The sequence below is a fragment of the Ambystoma mexicanum genome, chromosome 5p (genome assembly GCF_040938575.1).
Source record: "Ambystoma mexicanum isolate Mex_15411 chromosome 5p, UKY_AmexF1_1, whole genome shotgun sequence".
NCBI classification, from domain to species: domain Eukaryota; kingdom Metazoa; phylum Chordata; class Amphibia; order Caudata; family Ambystomatidae; genus Ambystoma; species Ambystoma mexicanum.
The window spans coordinates 1,339,536,595-1,339,560,435 of record NC_090930.1 but is presented as its reverse complement, the minus strand read 5'-3'; the positions used below and the strand labels follow the sequence as shown (position 1 = coordinate 1,339,560,435).

Below are 23,841 nucleotides of genomic sequence, written 5' to 3'. Positions count from 1 at the left end.
CAATGGAAGTTCACCTCCAGTTCAGAGCCACGTCAGCAAGGCATTGTGGGTATGCAAATTAGAACAAATGCAAGCTTTCTGATCCAGGAAATTCTCTATATTTACTTTTATAAAAGTAGTTTAGGTACATTTGAAAAAATAATACAAAATATGACTCAACAATACATTTTCAATGCATAACATAATTTACAATATTTTACAAAGATGTCAAGGAACATAGGGAAAAGGCATTTCAAAAACAAACCTAAGGAAAAAAGTGGGGACAATTATAAATAGAATGAATACATGACAGGAAGGAAAACAAAGTCAACGGTTGATTAAAAATATTTAGAGATTTAGAGATGTGTAGAAAAGAAGCATATATGGAGACAGGATGGTGAGAAATATATGGAAATAGAAATATTTCAAAATAGAAATGTATCTTAAAAGTGTGCACAAAAGAGACACATTTATGAAATAGTAAGTTCCTGGCATTTATCTTCACCAGCCACTGTTCGAAAGAGTTATGAAACCCGTGGTAATGTCAAAATGTGCACCTCTTTGCAAAAACAACCCTATAGCATAATGTCACATTTTGCAAAGAATTTCCATGATTTAAATAGTGGAATGGTGCTGAAACGACAATAGCAAATAGCCAAATCATTTCAACAAACACTTTAGTATGTTTTGAATAGTAATGTTCTGATGAAACAGTAGTGGCAAAATATCAATACATTTTCTTTTTCAAAGTAATTTTCATAGTCTCAAAGAAGAAAATAATAAAGCATTACAGAGACACAGGAGCAGCAGTGAAACACATACACAATCTGATGTAGTTTTAAAGTTGTGAAAAGGGCAGAAACAATTGTTAGTCGACAACAAGGAGGGACTTTTTGCTTTGGTCACTGGCCGAAAAGTCGTTGAAGCCCACTGTTAACACTCGTATTATATTTTCTTGCAAACATGTTAGAAAGATTGCTCAATGAATAGCTTCTCTACTTTCAGAAGAGTGATATTGTGTTGATATGCCAGATGGAAAACAGTGAATACATGACAAACACTGAATACATTATAGCGACCCAATTTGGTGTGTTTTTAACAGCAAAGTGGCAAAGAATCTAAAGATGCCAAAAAAAAAGTCATTTTCGATTTAAATTGCTATTTGCACATCAAAGAATCAACGACTAGAAAAGAAAGTATACAGTTTATCTTGTCCTGAACTACATGGGTATTACCCAGAAAGATCGAAACAAAAGAATGCTTCAAAATGACGAATACGGCAGTGTAAAAAATAAGACGAATTCCGAAAATGTCGAATACGGGAGCAGGGGGTTGCAGAGGTATCCCCTGCTTCCGTATAAAGCAAAGTGGGGGACAAATAAAGTTAAAAAACAGACCCTGCAGTGGAAGTTCTGCCTCTCCATGGGGAGGCAGAACTTGCATCGCAGGGAAAGAGCCACAGAGAGGGATAGCAGGTAAGCGGGGTGCCGAAGGTAAGATTTAGGGGAGTGGGGATGGAGGGTGGGGGAATAGCGAGCGGGGGTGATGCACTTGATTATGGCGTGCTGAACATTTCAAATTAGAACATTTCGAATTTGAACATTTCGAATTTGTTATTTTCAGCTACAAAATAATCACGTACATCCAACTACACACACCAACAAACAGATAAGCATTCTCCCAATAACCTAACCCACCCACCTCTTCTTCAGATCTGCCAGAGTGACTGGAGACCATGCAAATGGCAGAGCTGCGCGGTGTAAATCCCAGTGATATAACATCAAAGAAACAAAATAAATTTTTAATGTAGGCATGACATTGGTGTGTCTATACAGAAATGTGGTCTATATTAAATTCAAAGACATTCGCCAGGATATAACATGGCAAGATCATAGTTCAGCTATGTCTTTTGTTTTTTTTATTTTTGCAGAGGGTAACTTTCATATTCACACAGTCCTATTCTCAAGATGGATGGCACCATGACATTACTACAGGGAATAAACAAAATATTTGCTAGTGCAGGGGGAAATAATGGACGATATTTATCAATTGGGGATGATGAAAAAGGAAGAGCCCATATGTGGTATAAACATCTAATGCAAACTGAAGGTTGATGGCTGAAATTAATATTCATCAAGCATCATTACAAATAGGAACATTAATTTGTATCCTTTTAAGCACTCTCAAAAGTGTGATGGCATTCAGAATGCTGTTACACCGTGAATTTGTGGCATAGAATTATTCATCTCACTTTGTATGTTATGGTGGCTTTTTTCTTCAATGGCCCAAAACTAAATCTATTGAAAGAATAAAAGATTGACTGTTTAATCTGGTTTAAATTCCATGAACAGTGTATGGTTTGGAAACATAGTACATTGAGGAAATTTATCATGTGTTTCTGTTGCATGTACACATATCTATAATTATATCCCAGAGGAGTGATGTGGCACTCGCCGTTTGGCCAATTTCTGGCCTATACGAGGTGGTATGGCTCTGAAAATCCATATACCCAGGAAATTAACCAATTAGGGAAGGCCTCGCCATTCCGCCAGCCTCACTGGTGGCATGGCTGTCAGTGCAGTGTCAGAGGCGTAGCCAGGATTGTTCAACAAGTAGGGGATGATGCTAAATTAGTACCCGGCGAGAGACAAGCAGAATGCAACAATCATTCTGATTGGCTCCTGCTGGGTCCTTGCCCGGCTGAGAATCCTTCGATTCTCGACCGAGATTCCAGCCGCCTTGTCCTCAGTGGGGGCATGGCAGCCCCTCAGCCAATGACGAGGCTCGAAGCGGGGCAATCCCCGCGCCGAGCCTCCCCACAGCTGAGAGGCTGCCTTCACCCCCGCCGGGGACTCAGTAAGCTTTTTTTTTTATTTTTTTTTTTTCCTTCCCTCCCTCCCTCCTCCCTACCCCACTTACCTTTTTGCTCCTGCGTCCCCGCTGGGGAACGATACCTGGCTCCAGCAGTGTGGAGACTCGGATCGGGCCATCCCCGCTCCACGCCTCTACACGGCTGGAGGCTTCCATCGTCCCCCAGCGGGGACGCAGGTACATATTTTTTTTTCTTTCCCCTCCCAACCCCACTTACCTTTTGCTTCTTTTTTTTTTGGGAGCGGACGAGGTGGCAACACTTGTGTTCCCAGCGCATCCGCTCCCGATGGCCGCCATGGAAATGGAAAACAGACTCTGTTTTCCCTTTCCATGGCAGCCATTTTCTTGGTAATTTATTTTTTCTGTCCCGAAACGCCGCAGCGTTTCGGGACAGAAAAAAATGCTATTAGTGCCCCGGTCACGCACATAATGCAGGCCGGGGTACTAATAGCAATATGACCCTCGCTTCACTTGGGCCTATAACTATGGGCCCCGGGGCATTACCTGAGTCGGTAATGCCCCCACCGCTCGGGTCATACTGCTTAAGTAATTGGACCCACCGCAGTAATTAGACCCAGCCGCAGTGCTACATGGCTGTCAGCTGAGGCTCCCACTCATCACGGAATGCTGTGCTAAGAGCACCCGTTGGTCTCAGCACAGCGCTACCATGATGAGGGGGAGCACCGCACTGGAGAGCCATACGGCCATGGCTCTCTGCGACACTCAACACTGCACTGACAGCCATACCGCCAGTGCAGCTTTCCTTCTTGCCCAGCCCACACCTGGCCTTGACCTCTCATCTCCATGCCAGGGCCCACATGACAGACACGGCCTGAGCATGTGAAATCACAGGCCCCCCTTCCTCACTCCTTACCTACTTGGTGGTGGGGGAGCATCATCCGACCTCAACCTTTCTCTGGGCTGCCCCTGGCAGACGTGGTCCAGCTTTTCCTAAGCCTTGCCATTCCCTCTATCTCTTCCTCCTTATTCGTATTTGCTTGAAACCCAGTTTCCAGCAACCGCTCCAGGCAGATTGACAATTTGTATGTTTTATTTTAACGGACATAATTCTCTATAGACAATGCTATCTGTGCTTGGGCCTTTAATGTGGCCTTCAGGGCCGGTACGATGCTCGCGGTAAGGCCCAAAGACTAGGTCGATAAAGCTTAATTCGTATATCGCGGCTACATTTTTTTAAAATCCTATTATAATATGAGGAACTGTGATAACTGCACAATCTACATTTAGAAAACGTTTTCAAAACTGAAATACTTGGCAATGCAAAATCAATATATATTTCATGGTGCTTGGTGCACCTCACTGCTGACATGCATTGAAAAGGTTTTATTTGTTTCTCACTTAGCTGTGGAAATCCCAACTAGATCGAATGCATATTTTAAGTTGGAATCCATGTATTTTAACATTCAAGGCAAATTTTACAAAGCTGTTTACAAAATATAGTTAAACTGGTAAGATGTAAGTGGCCAGTTGTTTTTGGGAACTGATCAAATGGGTTTATGAGGGACTCCAGTGTGTAGATAGATAGTCACTCACCAGCTGAACATTCCTTTGTAGAGGGATATTCACTATAGAAAAGAGATGACTGAGCTCTTAGGAATGTCTGTAAGCAATCTGTCTGGGCTCAATCGCCCACTTCCCGTAGGTGGTGTATCAGTTAGTTTGGACTACTTTTTTATGGTAGTGGTCAAGCTATGACATGATCAAGACTATTCAATACTCTTGCAGTAGTGATCAGATTTAGTTAATTCCAAAAAGTGTAATAGCCCTTGTTTGATTACTCACAATTCTTGAATTTACAACATGTATTGATTGAATGGTTATTGATTTTCTGTGTCATAATGATTGTTGTGAGCAATGGTGATGAAGTTGTTCTCAGACCTAAGTTACTCATCGGTTATAGCATGAGTTATATAATAGAGTATTCACATGTGTAGAGTGTCTATATGGGGGCATGTCCTTGTCCTTATTTGTTTTCTCTGGAGACCTCCAGAACTTGTCTCCAACTGAAGCTCAGTCTCCATGTGATGAGGTCAGTCAACAACATACCCCAGCTTTGCCACATCAATGTTTGTGGGGCCCGTGGCTACTAGATACTGATGATCCACTTGCAGCTCATTCCTCACTTGGAGATACTTGGAACACTCCAACCTGCAATTCAGCAGCCTTTGACTGTAACCAGACCAAAGAATCTGGCAGTTGTGCAGGAAAGCACCCATACAACCCCTACTGCGGTACCAGGTACAGCATTAGGTCTGTTTTTGATCAGAACTCTTTTCTGTAGCTCCAATTCCTCTAGGCTGAGAGTTTAATAGGAGGACAGTGAGAGACTTGATTACAAGGGCTTCGGCCCCCAAAAGCATGTAGTAGCAAGAGACCATGACTGTGTACACATCTATAGCCTGAACGTTTTCAGATTCAGCACCAGGACCATCTCACACTCAATAAATGTGCCATCTTCAAGCTAAGCACCTGAGCTCTATAGACACCTGTGACCTTGCAGTGGACCTTAACCATAATGTCTGGAAGAACTTAAACAATTCCACCCTAGAATTTGGCATTTTCACTGAATTGCATTGTCCTATATTGTGAATAACAATTTCACCTATCTTTTAAATGATTATATTTTAATTTTGTGTGGACATTCTTTTATTTAATGTAAGATTGGGTTAGAATATATTTCGGCCTATCTGACTGCCCTCCTAAGATCTTGGCCTTGATTGCTCAACCGCAGCTAGACATAGATGAGTCAAGGGAAGCCTAGTGATCCACGTCATTGCAATGCCCGGGGCTTTCTCAGACTGGCATACCTGGGATCAAGGAAAAACCTCTGACAATTATGCATATACTATGTTTAGTTTGTATATTTTTACACAAACAAGAATGCCTTTGTTTTCTATGCACATATATTATCACTCTCAATACGCTTTCCCTGACACAGATTTTGATTTGATCCAAACTGCATGTAGCAATTATTACTAAATGTACTCCACACCAATGTTTTTTTTGCTACTGCAGAATGTTATCAATGTGAATAATATTTGTGGTGAGTAGAACTCTTGAAATTTGAATATTTTCGGAGGTCAGTGAAAAATACTCTACTCCTCATGTAACAAAATAGGCATCTTTTTTAGCATATTTTATGAAGGGGGATTTACTGACCCTCATACTTATACACACAGAGTGATTTTTTTCTTTATGTCAATCAGTAATACTGGGGCACCCCTCCTGTCTATAAATACCCAGATTCAGACTTTAGGGTTTTGTGTTTACATATGTTGCCCACCTCAGATGTTTGATGGCCCAACAACACCGTTCTTTCTAACCTGACAAAGTCCTGCACATGCATTGTTCAATTGTTCTAAAAGCAGAACAATTCTTCTTGTGGTTGACAAAATATATCTTTTCAGTTGCAATTCAGTGTCAGTGGTTTTTCCACATTCTATACAACTTCTTCTATGGCCTGGAAAGTTAATGCACTGCAACTTATTTATGCTTTACTTGATGGTCTAATAAGAGTTATCGGAACATTCAATGTATGGATGTCATCATATTTTAATATACACATTATTAGGTTTTGTATCGTTAGCGTCACTTTAATAAGAACTTTTCAACCACAAAATATTGTGATGGTGGCATAGCTGGGAAATGTGTTTGAATCCACAAATGTATTTCTCATGTGTCGTTATTCACTGATTGTGTACTTTTCTGGCACTGTGATTGCTGGAAAAATTAATATCCTTTGTTTACCTTCTTGGCAACATTTTAAATGTGTGTGGCATTTTTGTGGTGAGTGCTTTAAACCATTAAGCACAGCTGCAATATTCCTATTATATGAGGGACCCCGAATTAAAGTGTGTCTCAAAAGAACATGATGTGAAACAGATAGGGTTCCACAGGACATGGATGGCCACTTCCCTTCAAAGGAACTGGCTAATGGTTGTTAATGCATGTCTATAGTGTGAGGTTCATTGTTGTGCTTTGAAAATTAAGTCAGGCAGGGTCTGCTAATGTTATCAGTTAATTTGGTTTGAATGACATGTTGATGGAAGGATATGATAAGTATACCTTTTATTGATGGAACAAATTTACTTAGAAAAAGGTAACATATAAAGTCCATCTTACATAAGGTAACATTGCTTATTTTATGATAGCATTGTGTGGTATTTAAGAGTTCACTTGGCATATATTGACAGCACCTGTATGTGTGTCCCTATATTTTACACTAGCTGGGCATACCCAACATTGCCTGTGTCCTGATCGAGTCGTGTCTCATGTGCCCTGGAGGATGTTGCTCTTGTCCTCTTGTCGGCAAGTCTTGCTTCAGTTTTCTTCGGCAACTCATTTGCCCTCAAGAAAGTTGCTCTTATCCCTTGGTCGGCAAGTTGTGCTGCTGTTTGTTGTTGTGTTTCAGAAGCTCTTGATATTGAGTTTCCCCTTTGCATCAGATGGAGCTTTTCCAAGTGATGTTCGTGTTTTATATAGCATGTTTTAGTCACTCAATGGCTTCAGCACATTCGCAAAAATGTCCAAGAAAGATTTATCGATTGTGGTCTGTTTTTCATGAATTAACTTAAGTAGCCTTGCCAATTCCTATATTTGGAGTGGTGTGATAAATAAAAAAAAATGTATTCCCTTTAAAAATGCTTTAATAAACACTTTCAAATGGTATACAGGAGTAATACATTTCAAAGGAATAACCACACATTGAACATTTTACTTCAGGCACTTTTCAAACTTTTGCCTCCTTCTAGAACCTACTGTAGTGAAACGGGGTAAGCATCAGTAAATGAGGGTGTCTACAGAGTGAATTTTGTGCATCCAAACATAGACTACAATCTTGCCCCAGACAAATGAGGAATCCATGGAAAATATGGTAGCAGTGGGTTCAACGGTGTGGATTTGTATAGCCGGACTAACATCCACACATATACACATCCAAAATTATTTTCACATATAAGATTTTTGCATCCAAACATAGACTACGATCTTGCCCCAGAGAAAAGAGGAATCCATGCAAAATGTGTTAGATGTGGATTCAACTGTGTGGATTTGTATGGCCGGAAAAAGAAATCCATGCATACATACATTCCGCTTTACATATAACAATATGGTGAATTTCCAGGCATGGCAAGGCATTATTGAAGGATTTGTTAATGCACTTGGCATATTTAAATGACTTGTATGTATGGAATATATTTACCTGTCTAGTGACTGATTTATTTACAGAAAAATATCACTGATCAAGCAGCCCCACCATAACACTCCCATGCTACAGCCTTGGACAATAAAGATACTGTTTGCATCAGAATATTTTGTTTTACTTAAAATAGTACAACTAGGAATGAAAGATTGTCCCATAACTTTCTACTGAATATGTCACCCACAATATATAACATGAATACAGGCAGCTTGTCCATAGAAAGAAAAACACCACCTGCTTGCTTTTGTTTCACTTGTGATTTTATTCAAATGTGCACAAACATCCATACTTACCGGGATCCCACATTATGGGAGTTAAGCCCTAATGCTATGATATTACCTAGGGTTTCGATGTTTAATGCTAAATAACAGAGCATCTACGTTTTGTGTTATATTACCTATTTTAGTTACATAGCTTCTTAACAGGGTTCTCCAGAAATACTTTTAATTGATCTATAGGATTTAATTAATTCCTGGGAAATGTTCCTAAATACTCTGGGAATGTGACACTGATTTTTGGTTTGTTGTTCAAAGGCCCAGTACAGTAGGGCATCAATAGGCTTCAGGCACCGCCACCAGCTACCCTTTCCCCTCTCAAATACTGTGGTTCTGTCTTGGGAAAGGCCTCTACATTCAGTCCCATCTGGAAAATGCATTATTAAAGATATTTTCCATAAGCTAGCCAGTTGGAGTCCCCAAGAGCTTTTCTCCTGTCGGTCAGAGTCTCCTTTTTTCTGCTTTCCCACAACGTTCCCACCATTATATGAATTTGTGCTTAAATACCAAGTAAGCTACACACATGAAGCATGATTGAGCAGAGCCTGCGATAGATTACCTTCACTTACACCCACTAGGACCCTCCTGTTTGCATTCAAATATCTGTGTCACAAGAACATGTTTAAGCTATGAGTTAGCCCTCCCTTGAATTAGGAATTAAACAGGACATATATATTGTTTCTTATAATTCAGGTATGCACAGGTGATATTAATAAAAATATTTTCAGATTTGCAAGAACATTCTGAATTCAGAGACATCCTTTATGTTCTGTCACTGCATGCATAACAGAGTAATTAAAATGTGTGAATGTGTGTATAGTTCATACAATCTAATATTTCCTATATGAAAGTGATGTATGGCTTTCCCCTGAATTCAGATCTATCTTTACCTTTGAACTCAGACAAATGGTTCTGACATTACAGTCATACAATCTAGTTGTTATGGCCATTTTTGTATTGCATGTTTAAAACTAACTCTATGCTAGCCATTCCAGCTGGTGTGTAGTTTATTTTTGTGTAGACTCAAATTAATATCATTGGACCATCATCTGTCCTTAAACAAAGCCCGATTTTAATAGGCTGCTTTAAGAGAACAGGTACAATCTTGAAGAGGCCTTGTTATTCTGCCAGGGACAGATATCAGAGTTTGTTCATGGCATCTACTTCTACGAAAGCATATAACGTGTTGACCCATTAATCAGCTTAAAACACAAGTCCAGATATTTGGGCTTAATCCCCAAACTAAAGCACACAATTAGTGTATTCCTAAAAATGTGTAAAAAAGGCATTTGCCTTCAATTAAAACCAAATGTGCCATTATCTTTTTCAATGGCTTGATCAAAGTGATGGGTAATGGATCAGGGCATTCATAGTTTCAAAAGAACTGACTACTTCAGATTAATCAAACTTCACATCTTAAATTCATTGAATGCAAAAGTTGCATCAGATATAATCTGTGCCATCTAACATAAATGTGCTATTTACATCGTGTTTACTCATAATGACAATGATATTTGACTCCTGGTCATAAACATAGTAGATATACCCTGTGATTTGTAATAAGTTTCCGTGTATCATTTCCTTAAAGAATACTTACATTCAAGTTGTACAATTCGTTGTGTTCCCTTTCACCCGACAGAATAAATACAGAAGCTCACTTGCACTACCTAATGCTGTTTTTAGTTTAGCCTACAACAGAGGGAGTTTTCTCTGCTCATTTGATTCTGTTACATTTAACATTAATTTGTACATATTTCAGTGTAAAACCATTCTGAGTTTGTATTATTTAATGAAGAACATTACATTTAATCTAGTGAAATGTATTAGTATGATGGCAGCACCTGCATATGTGGGGTAGTACCTTAGAGTAACATGATGATACCAGGCATACGCTGTGTTATGTTATGGTGTAATGTTTATTTAATTCATTTCATATTGTTCCAAATAATTACTGTAGTAGTTTTAGAATGATGAGGGTACTACTCCATGGAGTGGCATTTCATGGCCATGCCAGAAGAATCCAGACCTTAGAGGAAATTGTGAGATTATTGGATCATTTGAGTCTGTATTTATCATATTACTGCCAAAACCTATTGGATTTGCCAATACTTGTTTTCTTTGAATTAATAAAAGATCTCTTGGTAAATACATATTTTTAAAAGAATCCTTTACTATAATTCTGCTGAGTGTTAATTAACTTGCAAATTGCTTATTTGTTAGCAACTCTTTCTAATAATCTTACAGCATTAGTTTAATTGTCAGTGGAGATCATCCTAAACACCACTTTTCAGGTATCAAGACACAAATGGCATGGGTTATTAGTTGTCTGACACATTTAAAAAGTACCAAATTAGTATATATTTTTTTTTTTATTTATTTACTTGATTTTAACCAAAAAGAATTGATTTTTACAAGGTATAAAAAAAAGGAGATCAGCGTTTTTTTTCTGGGATCTGTTGAGGCAGTTTCGCCGGTTTTAATCTTGGCTAAGTTCGTTGTTTGGATCAAAGTTCTGTGGTTTGTTTTAAGGCAGCTTCGAGAATCTTGACTGCCACTATAACCCATTTTGTTTTTTCCCCGGCGATCAATCTACACCACCAAGTCTGTTCTTCTCTAAGAGTAGAGTCCTGAAGTAGCGGTAGCAAAAATGCCGTTCGGAGGTGGGCGGTTTTAGGACAATTTAAGATCAAATGTCTTGATGTTTCTGTGATGTCTGGGTTTAGACATAGTCTGCAGGTTTTATTTGCTGATTGAGTACGGATAGCTCGGATTTCTTGTGTTTGTATCAGGTTTAGTCTTGTTCGCATGAACATTTTTCGGAGATTTTTGCTTGGAAATTTGATGCAATAGTTCAACGGAAGGTTTAGTTTGTTGGTGGTAGGTGGAAGGTGGTAAAGCAGGTAAAGCAGTTTGTTTGCCGTTGCCAGATTACATGTGGTGATCCAGTCCTCATGTGCTACTTTGCTTTTAATTTTTTCTGGGTTTTGGATTAAGTCCTCGCGGGTGCAGGCGAGTGCTTTTAGTTTTAAAGTTAGTTTCTTTTCCCAAAGGGTCAATGCTTTACAGCGCCCCATCTTAAGTTCTTCTCGAATCGATTTGTATATTGGCAGCGAGTCCAGGTCAATGATTTTCCTTAGTGCTCTCATTTGGCTTTGTTCTAAGGATGCTGACAAAGATAATAAGCCAAGTTCTCGTCGTATAGCTGCAATAGATGCCGATTTTGGCAATCCCAAAACTGCTTTCCAGAGGTATCCCTCTAGTTTTGGCCAGATGGAGTCGTGCATGTTGAGCGCTACGTCCATTCCGTAGATCAAAGCTGGTACCACCTTTTGTCTGTAAAACTGGATTGCTGGTATTAGGGAAAATTTACCGTATTTGTATAATTATTAATGAAATCACATGAACATTGTGGCAGACCTGACTTAGCCTTTCACCATTCTGAGGTGGATACATTCCTCACCTGTAATAATAGCACACGTTATTACAGCACTTAGAAGTGTGAGGAATCCAGCAAGAGGTGCTATGCAAGGGCACCTTCATTACTATACATGTAATCAACAACAGTGAAACATGTCAACATTTTCAATGCATTCAACTTTCACTCACATTTAGTTTTCAGGTTGGTTTTCAAAATTGTGTCAAATCTGTGCACAACTGTACTGCATTAAGACAGTTTAGTGGTTACTTAAATGCCATAGGATGTGTTATTTATTTATTTAGATTTATAGAGTGCACTACAGCTCTCAGGCATCGAGGCGCTAAAAGAGGAGCTTAAGAAGGCTTGATTATGGTTATACAACTGAGGTGAAACACAGGTTGCTTGCTGAAATGCTGGATAAATACAAACAATATCAGACAAAAAGCCTAGTTTTTATAGCCTTGCGAAAGGCTGCATAAGAATCAATTAGCCTGATGTGTAGAGGGAGGGCATTCCAGTTGTAGGCTGCCTGTGTTAGGAAACTGCTGCCGCCAACACGAGTTCTGCTAGTTTTGGGAACAGTAATCATGTTAGCGTAAGGCGTTCTGGCTGGCCTGGAAGAAGGGGGTTTGGAGATTCTTTGGACCAGGTGGTGGGGGGCAGGTCATGAAGACACTTGTTATAGCAGTGTATACATAGATTCTGAAGCTTGATTCCTGTAATGTTCTCATATTTAAAAGTGATCAATGATTTCTTCCAGGAGTACCAGATTTGTAACACTAATCCCTGCCTGGAGTTGAAAAAGACAACGCCTTGGACACCCTGGACCCCGGTCAACATCTCAGACAATGGGGGACACTATGAGCAGCGTTTCCGGTACACATGCAAGGCTCGCCTGCCGGACCCCAATCTCCTGGAGGTTGGACGGCAACGGATAGAAATGCGTTACTGCTCTAGCGATGGCACCAGTGGATGCTCAACTGATGGTAAGAGAAGGCAGAGCATGTACACAGTGGCACTGTGGTAAGCAGCATCACTTGTCCCTTGTTCTATTTGTGGTATTGTGAGATTTGAGCCATCTTTCTGCAGCACCACACTGTGCCTTGTAAAGAATGTGCCAAGAATATAATCATTGCCTCAAATCAGTGTAGAGGCAAAGAGGAAGATAACAACACATTTCTGGGCCTGGCTGCCCATTGTCCCACCTGTCCAAAGATGTGCCTGTCCTCTTGCCTATGCAGTGCCATATTTCATATTTTGCTCAGTACCATTGAGAGGAACTATGCACTGACACATCAGTACTAGTGTCTATGTAAAGGAAAAGCAGCAGGTACAAGAGTCACCCAAGCCATGGGCCTCATTACAAGGTTAGAGGTAGCCTTGCTGGTAAAACCGGCAAGGCTACCTCCAAACCGGCAAGAAAATCCGGCATCCGCGAATGGGCAATTGCTGGGGTATTCTCGAGCCGCCGGACCCGGTAATTGCCCTTTTGCGGGTGCCAGAGCCGGTAGATTCTCATTTCAGCCCCATAAGTCTCAATGGGAATGGGGATGCCTGTAGCACCGGCAGGGTTCATTACTGTGCCGGTGCTACAGGCTTGCGGTGCTCGCGGGTTCCTTTCATTCCTCCAAGTCAGACCTGGCGGAATGAACGCACCTGCGGCACAACTCTTCGTTTGCCGGTGCAGATACAACGATACCGGTAAGCCTACCGGTACCGTTGTATCCGGACCGGCAACCTTGTAATGAGGCCCAATGAGTAATTACCAGCGTCTCCAAGCATAGCTGTTTGTTTTGAAAATGAGTATCCATTTAAAAGCATTTGACACTGTGCATTTGGCTGCACCCTTTGTGCATGCGACATCCACATTGCAGGCCAAATAAAGGCTAGTCACATACACATTTCAAAAAAGAAAAACACCACATCAAATGTAGATCGGTTAAAAAGTATGTTATTCTTTGAAGCTCCTATGGCATCTAAATGTCCTTAGTGCTGTACACTTCCATGCCACCCTACAGCCCTTAACAAAGGAATCTTCTCACACATGAATTCCTCTTAGCTATATGAATAGGTTCTGCTTGAGTGCAAAATCCACTGCACACCCGGTATCTAGCTATGCTACATGTCGTGCTCGGCGCGGTGTCAGTATTATCGCTTGGCCCTTGTGTTATGAGGGGCAGCGTGAGCTTTCAGCCATCTTGTCGCCCAACACTGTGCCGCCTTGTAGACATTATGGCAAGGATAGAAGAGCCTCCAAAACCCGCCAATTATTGGATGTCAACTCAGGAAAGGAACTATATATGCACGCCTGTCAAAGTGAGTCTAGGGCTTTTAAATGTGGTAAGTTGCAGCGTAGCACACAGATAATTAAGTTGTCAGTGAAGATGCGAAGACGAAGATAACAGCACATCTCTGAGTCTAGCCGCCCATGTCCCAGCATGTGTCTGTCCTATTGCCTATACAGTGCCATATTTAATAGTTTGCGCATGACTGTTAAGTGGAGCTATGCACTGAAGCAGCAGGAATGGTGTCGGTGTAAAGGAAAAGCAGCCAGTCCCACAGGCACTTAAGTGATGAGTAATTACCCGCGTCTCCAAGCATAGCTGTTTGTTTTGCAAATGCATTTTCATTTAAAAGCATTTCAGAGAGCCTTTCTCTGTCGCTGATATCTGAAAAATGTGCGTTTGGATGCACCGAATGAGTACATCCACATTGCAAGCCAAATGAAGACCAGCCAACGCAAAAGACAAACATGAAAAAAGCGCCTATCAATTGTAATTTGTTGGAAAGTGTTTTCTTCCGATCAACCGTTTTAGTTCTTAACATCAAAACACGTGTATTCTTTGGATGTACTGTGCAATGTACAGGCCCATAGTGCTGCACCTTTTCATGCCACCCCTCAAGCCCCAAATAAGGCATACCCCACACACATTACCTCGTGGCTATACAAACTAACTTCTGCTTGGATGCCAAATACTGAAGCAGGCCGTCTTGCTGTCTGTCCAAATGCCACACACTATCAACCAGTCCTTGAAAGGTTTGAAATACGCAATACACACTGACACTCACTTCACTTGAGCAGTCCAAATAACTGCACACCCCCTTTAGATATGTGATTTACTCTTACGAAATAAATTCCCAATTCATTAAAGGTAATTGGACTTTTGTGAATCGGCACAATGGGACCGAATAGGGCAATCTGAGTAGCATGCACTTCTAATGGGTGGGTTGGGCGCATTTTATTCCAGCATAAACCACACATCTCACATGGTTGGATGTAAGGGGCCCATCATGAGCTTGGCTGATTTTTCCTTGAATTATCACATGTAGTAATTACTGTTATGGCATGAAGAAATTCTGGAAATTATGGCAATGGCACCAACCAAGTTTTGTACCCGAGTCCATACTTATATGCAGAAATATGCTTTTCAAATATTACATTTCTCTTTCTTGCACGTGTGATCTGCTGTACCAGTGATGTCACTCGTGATGCCATATGTTATATCATATTTGATATCATCAGTGAAGTTGTTTGGGATTTCATTAGGGTGCGTATGGGCTTTTTTTCAATACCCATGTATGGACATCTTAAATTATATCCTAATAAATAGTTCTTCTTTTTTTAAAGCACTTCTCATGTCATTTGGAAAATAATACGTATAGACATTTTTCTTACAATAAAACAATTGAGTATTTACCTATGTTTATTTTAAAGCATAGTAAATCATTAGGGTGCAACATGTGTCACTTTCTATTTATTTCTACTAATTCTTTTTGTAAATGTACACACAGATTACATTATAGTGAACATGTCTTAAATATTTGTGACGCAAACAGAAACATTCTAAGCAGTGTACTATTTATATTTCAGACATCATCTTTTACCAAAGTACTACAAAGGAAAGCTTTACAAGTAGTGATATGATGTGTGTGTAGCTGTTTACTGTACTCATTGTTATGAACTATTCTAAAATGCTAATATCACATATGTAGAAATGTACAGGTGGTGTAAATGTGGGCAAATACATAGAGTGATCTTATGTCTGATGCCATTAGTTAAATAATCATTGATGTCATATATGATGATATTAGCAATGTCATCAGTGATGCCATCAGTGATATCATAGATAATGTCATTAGTGATGTCACCAGTGATGTCAACAGTGATGCCACCTGTGATGTCATCATTGTGGTCATAGGCTGCAGAACAGTGGGCATGTAGTTAAGGTCGCGTTAGCTGAATTTCAGGGGTTTGTTGCATTAAGTTTTCACTGTCTTGTCAGTGCAACTATAGTTTTTTCCTTGAATTTCAAGGGTTTTGTTGTTCCATAGATTTTGTCAATTTTAAAACACTACGAGACCACTAGCCATGGCCTTCGGCAATGCCCATTGTCTATTTTAGAACACTACCAAACCACTAGCCATGGCCTTCGGTCATTGCCGGCCACTCTATATTTTAAAACACTTGCATCCCATGGCTCAAAGACGTTCATCAATCATAAACTGATTTTGAACTGTTTTGACAGAGGTATTGTTATGTTATAATATTGCAGGCTTTGAGAACTCACAATTTCTTTAGGCAATGCACAGGCAGATTGAATTATTTGCCATGGATCACACATTTTGGTTAAGCAGCGTGCTACAAGCACATTGCCTTATGGTCGGTCTCTTGGTGGCTGTCGTGATACATCGCGCGACCCCATCTAACCGCATTTAAGCAGCACAGAAAGGGTAAACAAATGACGGGCTGCAATAACATATGTCCAGGTACGTTTGCCCCATAGCGAAAATCAAAAGCTGGCACCCATGAATATATGCACAGTAAGTCAACATAAATCTTAAAGTGAAATAAACAAATGTAGTTCAATTGACCTGGCCCTTAGAAGAAATTGTGCAAGACAAAATAGCATTGGACTCTAAAAAATAGTACTGAACATCAGAAAAATAATCTGAGAGAGGAACTGTTCTAATAAATATGCTGGCACAGTACAAAAGGTGCTCACCTTTTAAACCCATCAATCTGTCGTGAAATATTCCCTGGAAAACAAAATCCCAATATGAAACAAGTCCTTGTGGTTTTGTGGGTAAGCGTCTGCATTGAGAACATGACAACTTGAGTAAAATTCAGGTAGCCAAATACTTGAGCAAGCTTGACAATCTAAAAAAAAAACAAGGTGTCGGTCCGCCCTCGGAAATAAAGTTGCTCAGTCCACTCACATGTGTCCTTTACTTGTGCCCTGAAAAGCAGTCACAATCAGGGGCAAATAACTGAACCAGTGTCAGGGATTGCAAACTAGTAATGAACATCAGAAAAATAACCTGAGAGAGGAACTGTTCTAATAAATATGCTGGCACAGTACAAAAGGTGCTCACCTTTTAAACCCATCAATCTGTCGTGAAATATTCCCTGGAAAACAAAATCCCAATATGAAACAAGTCCTTGTGTTTTTGTGGGTAAGCGTCTGCATTGAGAACATGACAACTTGAGTAAAATCCAGGTAGCCAAATACTTGAGCAAGCTTGACAATCTAAAAGAAAACAAGGTGTCGGTCCGCCCTCGGAGATAAAGTTGCTCAGTCCACTCACATGTGTCCTTTACTTGTGCCCTGAAAAGCAGTCACAATCAGGGGCAAATAACTGAACCAGTGTCAGGGATTGCAAACTATCTTGCCACATCATCGGCGAAATACTCATGACTTACTTGCCCTCTCATCATTTCCCCTCTTTACCCTATATCTGGTTTTCAACAGTACTCTGCTTTATAAAGATAACTTGAAAAGTACACATACCATAGTGTCACTTCAATATATACATCATTAGAATCCCAGCGAGGGTGAATCAGAATGTAAAAAACATTCTGATTGACCCTCGCCAGGGCTTTAACCGGCCAGGAATCCCTTGGCCGGGATTCCACTCCTTTGTTCCCGGTGGGGGGCATGGCAGCCCCTCAGCCAATGAGGAGGCTCGAAGCGGGGCCATCCCTGCTCCGAGCCTCCATACGGCTGGAGGCCGCCATCGTCCTCCCCACTCCCCCCCCTCCTGGGGATTCAGGTATGTTTGGTTTTTTTTCATTTCCTCCTCCTTCCCCACGCTCACCATCTTCCCAACCGCACTTACCTTCTGATTTCTCCTTTTTTCGGAAGCAAACACGCTGTGAACACTTCTGTTCCCAGCGCGTCTTCTCCCGATGGCCACCATGGAAAGTGAAACGGACTCAATTTTCCCTTTTCTGGCGGCCATTTCCTTTGACTTTTTTTTCTTTCTTTTCTATTCCAAAATGCTGCAGCATTTCAGAACAGAAAAGAATGCTATTAATACCCCGGTATTGCGGTCAGGGTACTAATAGCAAAATGCCCCTCGCCGTGGGGGCATTACTGAGTCTGGTAATGCCCCGGGCCCTTCGTTAAGTATAACTATGGGCCCTGGGGCATTACCTGACTCGGTACTGCTCCCGTGGCTCGGGGCATATCGCTTAACTATAGAACTGTGTTTGACATTTGTTATTCCCCCCATCTTGACTGGGAATCTACAAATACCAGAATGCAATTCAACAAAGTGCAATACTTTCAAAGTAGCACGGTAAAAAAAAAAGCAATGTGGATGATGTGTATTTTCTTTGTGCTATGAGATATATAAAATCAAGAAAACACACAGCAGCTGGGAATGTGGACTGTTTCCTATTCATGCAGTAACCAGACTGACCCTGCTTAGCTTCAACGTGAGAAGGGGCCTCAAGCCATGTTGCTCTAAGTGTTCTTGTAACTGCTACCTTGCTTTGAAGCTAAGCAGGGTCCGTGCTGATTATTGCATGGATGGGAGTCCCGGATGTCTATTGTGCAACTGGCCATGGCTTTCTGTCTAAACAAAAAGGTTGTCAAAGGCCTCCGCAAACTGGAAATGTAAGGAATAATTTGTTATAAAATGAAAAAGTTATTAAGAAAACATAAAACCGCAGTTTTCAGCCTACTCCCATTCATTTTCTTATAGAGAAAAAGTGTTGTTTTTGAACAGCCATAGCATGAAAACCGCTGGGCAGATTTGGACCAAAAATGAAAATGTTTGGGCTCAAAGCAATGACTTATTTTCCTTGACTAGTTTGGGGTAAATCAACTGAGCACTTTTTGGGATGCCCCCTCTTCCTTAAAACCTTTATAAATATTGGATGTGGTGCTTAATATTGGATGTGGTGCTTTGCAGCAGAGGGGATTTACAGAAATGAAAAGCCACCATTTTCGTTTTTCTTGATGCAAGTGATTCCCGCAATATTACATGGAGAAGCAGCCAATGAAAGATCTCAAAACGCTGGATGCCATCAAACTTTGGAATTAGCTCCCCCATGACAATGCTAATAATGTTCGCTCTGGACTTCAAAAAGAGACTCAAAACTCCTCTGTTAATGTAGTCCCTGCTATTGTTTTGAACGACAACGCTTAGATGGCCTGGCCGTGAGCAATATATAAATAACAATACTAATAGTAACAGCAATAGCAATGACATCATTGGGAGTGGGAAAGAAGACACCATCTGAAGTTGGGGATATGGGGTTGGGTTGGGAATCCAGTTACGGGTAGAGCATTTCTCCATCATTGGATCTTTCATGGATTCACATGCTTAGAATATTCCCCGTCGTCAGACTGGGAACCCTCGGTACACTTATAAAGCCATTTTTCCATAGGAAAACTTCGACACTTCTGTGTCCTATCCATGTCGTTTTTGGGCTGCTCACGCATGCCCCAATAGGACGTGGCGGTATAAATGCCCCGCCCCCGCAGCTCCCTTTAGATTTCAACCATCTTCCAAAGTAGTGGGATCACCTCGCGTCATCTACTATTTTGTCAAGGTTGTTTGTTGTGGTTTTTTCCTGATGTCTGGAAAAGCTCTGTTCCGCCCGTGTGCTACATGGGGGCTGAAAAAAGTGTATGAGGGGGATGGACATATGGACTGCATATATTGTCTACACCCTCACCACTCGGCAGATAAGTGCGACATATGTAAGGGCTTCTCCCAAAAGACTCTTAAAGACCGGAGTCAGCGGTTGGTGGCCTGGTTGAGTGATAGAGCGGGTGCGTACCCGCCTTCGGAGGTAGGCCCCACGTGCAGCGTGGCCTCGGCATCAAAATCCTCAGGGGCCCCCTGCCGTTCGGCATCGGCTGAACCCCCGGTGAAGAAACCACGCCCTGCGAAGAAGGGATCTTCAGGAAATCATTTCGCAAGGGAATCTTCACTGAAGAAAACATCATCATCGTCATCATCAAAAAAGGAGAAAAAGGAGAAGTCGAGATCCTCCTCAGGGGGTCACCGTAGATCATCCTCGAGTCGAGAGTCTGAGAAGCACAGGTCAAGTTCAAAAAAGGCGGTAACGCCTCAGGGAGCTGCGCAGATAACACTGTCGTCGATGGCAGAGCGATCGTCGACTCCCTCACTACCAATGACGCATTTGGCTTCGTCTATTGTTATGCCGCAGGTGGTGGCTACAACGACGGCTGGCCCAACTTTAGCTTCGTCAACGGAGATCCCGCAGGAGGCCTGGCGACCGGAGGTATTCGACCCGGTTTTACCGGAATCCTTGCTGCAACAGGAGGCGGCCTTGTCTGTGTCCTCTGTGGACGAAGAGTGTGAGAGGATAGCTGGGCCTGCAGAGCTGAGGTTACAAGGGGTTAGCAAACTGACTCGATTCAGCTGGACTAATATCCCGGTTACAACCCCTCTTCTTAACCCGCAGTCGGTTCTATCACTGGAAGTTCTATCCACGTTGCAGACCTTGTTAAAGAAATTGGACGAGAAATTGGCTCAAGTGGCAGCTCCGACCATATCGACCGTCGATGAACCTGGCCCTTCCCGTCGGCCAACTCCGACGATGTCAACGGCTGTACCGGCACGTGAGGACCTCACAGGTGCAAGCCCGGAGGAAGGAGAGCCGCTGGACTCAGACTCAGACAGAAGGTCCTTATCGGATGTGTCATTATCCCCCTCTAGGGATCCAACCTGGGAGTAGGAGGCAGAATTCAATGCCCCAAGGAGCCCAGCTCAGCCGTCTCCCCCGGACGACATTGGGTCATTCCATGCTATGATGAGCAAAGCGTGTACCGAATTCGGATTACGCCCAAGACAAAGTGAAAAAAGACTGTTTTCTATTCGACACATGAGAAGGAGGTCGGTGTTCGCAGTACCCATCCTGGATCATGTGTGGCAGGAGGGTTTACAGACGATGCGTCATCCTTTCTCGGAGCCCGCAATAAAAGGTAGGCTAGAGAAGAAATTTAAGGCTCCAGAATCCACCCCCAAATGTCTGTCCTCCCAACCAACCCCAGAGTCGGTGGTGTCAGCGGCTGCGACGAGAAAAGCAAGGTCCCAGCACAAATGCACGACTCCTCCGGAGAACGAGGCCAGGAGACAAGATGCCTATGGAAAGAAGTTGTTGTCGGTGGGTGCAACAACGGTGAAGGCGGCCAACTCTCTGGCTATAATGGCTAGGTATGATAGAGAGATGTGGCACCGGTTGGCACCCATACTAGAACATCTCCCAGAAGAACACAGGAAAGCAGCAATGTTACTCATCCAAGAGGGTGAAGAGGCCTCAAATCACTCTATAAACATCGCTGTGGACCTTGCAGAATCAGGATTTAAGCAAGTCAACAACGGGGTGGTTCTACGGAGACAAGCGTGGCTTAAATGCACCAACTTTAGACCTGAGGTGCAATACAAGGTGCTGGATATGCCCTTTGAGGGAGACCTTCTGTTCGGCGAAAAGGTGGATGAGGCCTTAAAGGGCATGAAGGAGGACTCTGACACGGTGCGTTCTTTGGGTGCCCTCCAGAGTGGAAGGAATTTTCGTTCTTTTCGACCCTTTAGGGGAGCATCAGGGAACTCCCGATTCTCAACATCAAGGGACAGGACTTTCAATAGGCCCTGTACTCCTCGCAGGGCTACAGACGGGCTTCTCAAGCCGCAAAATGAGGCCGAGACTGCCAGACATCCAGGAAGAGGATGGACTACTCATCGTCATCGAGAGATAAGCAGGCCAAAGACCAGCAGTGACGGGCGTCAGAACGTCCTGGGGGGCAGGGTATCACATTGTGTCGACGAATGGGAGCAAATAACCACGGATCAGTGGGTGCTGGACACTGTAAGGTTTGGGCATTCCCTGCAATTCAAAAGCAACCCTCTGCATGTTCCTCCAGCGTTTTTGGCTCAACCCCACCTGAGCGTGTTGCAACAGGAGGTGGTGCTTATGCTACAAAAAGGGGCTATAGAATTGGTTCCTGCATCGCAGAGGGGTCAAAGGGTTTATTCCCGATACTTCGTAGTGAAAAAGCCAAACGGAAAATGGCGTCCCAGTCTCGACCTTCGCAACCTCAACAAAACATTGAAAAGTCTAAAATTCAAGATGCTCACACTCCAGGAAGTGTCCGGTCTGTCCAAGAAGGGGATTGTCTAGCATCGCTGGAACTTCAAGACGCGTACTTCCACATACCAATGCGTCAACGACACTGGAAGTTCCTAAGGTTTGTGGTAGGACGGACTCACTACCAGTTCACAGTGCTTCCTTTTGGACTAAAATCCTCGCCCAGGACGTTCACGAAATGTTTAGCTCCAGTTGCAGCATGGTTGAGAAAGCAAGGCCATCACGTGTACCCGTATCTCGACGACTGGTTGGTAAGGGGATCCTCCCCTATGGCAACTCAAACAAGTTTGCAAGCCATCATGCAACTTTTACGACGGCTGGGATTTGCAGTAAACTTCGAGAAGTCTTTATTGACTCCGTTGAGAAGCTTAGTGTTCTTGGGCGCACAGTTCGAAACTCAGTCAGGGTTGGTGAGGCCATCCGTCGAAAGAATCCACAGACTCAATCAGCTAGCACGTTAGTGGAGTATCAATACCAGAGTATCGGTGAGGAAATATATGTCGATACTGGGCGCTATGGTGTCGTGCATTCCTCTGGCGAACAACTGCCGCCTTTTCATGAGGCCAAATCAGGAGTTCCTGGCAGACCGGTGGACCCAGACCCAGGGACTCTGGTCGGACAAACTTCGATGGTGGCAGAGCTTTCAGAACCTATCCAGGGGGGTACCCCTGCAGGAACCGGAATTTCGCGTGACCATAGTGACGGACGCGTCGCTGACGGGCTGGGGAGCACATATGGGCACTCTCCAGACGCAAGGTAGATGGTTTCTGAGGGAGTCGTTCCTGCACATCAACGTTCTGGAGTTGAGGGTAGTGCGCTGGGCCCTGAAATCTTTCCTACCACATATAAAGGACTCGGTAGTGAGAATATTGACAGACAACACGACAGCAATGTTTTACTTGATAAAACAAGGAGGCACGCGGTCCAGAACCCTTTCCACCGAGGCTCAGAAAGTATGGCGATGGGCTCTGAAGCACGATATAACCATCGTAGCTCACCATCTCCCTGGAGTAAGGAAGAAGCAAGCAGACTTCCTCAGCAGGAAAATGGACCAAATACACGAATGGGAGATAGACAGTCTTCAGTTATCAAAGATCTTCAAGAAGTGGGGGCAACCTCCTCTGGATCTCTTTGCAACAAAGGAGAACAAGAAGTGCGAACTGTACGCCAGCAGATGGCCACAGTGGGGCTCGCTGGAGTAGGCGTTCTCCTTCCCGTGGATGGACAAGTTTCTCTATGCCTTTCCCCCGTTTCCTCTCATACGGAGAACCCTGCAATGGATTCACAGATACAGGTGTCGATTCATCCTAGTGGCTCCATATTGGCCAAGGCAGGCTTGGTTTTCCGGCCTGCTTCAACTGTCAATAGAGCAGCCAATAACATTTCGGAAAGCATTAAACCTCCTGTGCCGGGACAAAGGGTGCAGTGTGGCATCACGACCCGGACAGTCTCAATCTCACAGCTTGGCTCCTGACTTTTCGGAGTTTGGTACCCTGAGTATTTCATCGGATTGTCGGAGAATCCTGCAGGCCGCACGGGCCCCCTCCACGAACACGTCGTATGCATGCAAGTGGAGGATTTCTGTGGGTGGTGTCAAAGTCAGCCGGGAGTGCACCCCTTGAACATAACTCCGGAACAACTTCTCCCATATCTGCTGCATTTGGCGAAGAGC

At 42.7% G+C, this 23,841-nt stretch overlaps 1 protein-coding gene across 2 annotated transcripts in view; it reads left to right on the top strand.

The window, feature by feature from the left end:
* SEMA5A (semaphorin 5A) overlaps nucleotides 1-23,841 on the top strand; it is a 2,281,219-nt gene that overhangs the window by 1,945,549 nt on the left and 311,829 nt on the right. For both annotated transcript variants that reach the window (XM_069613729.1, XM_069613730.1), the window contains one exon: nucleotides 12,525-12,750. In XM_069613729.1, coding sequence (XP_069469830.1) covers nucleotides 12,525-12,750 — 226 coding nt within the window. The remainder of the gene's footprint in view (nucleotides 1-12,524; nucleotides 12,751-23,841) is intronic.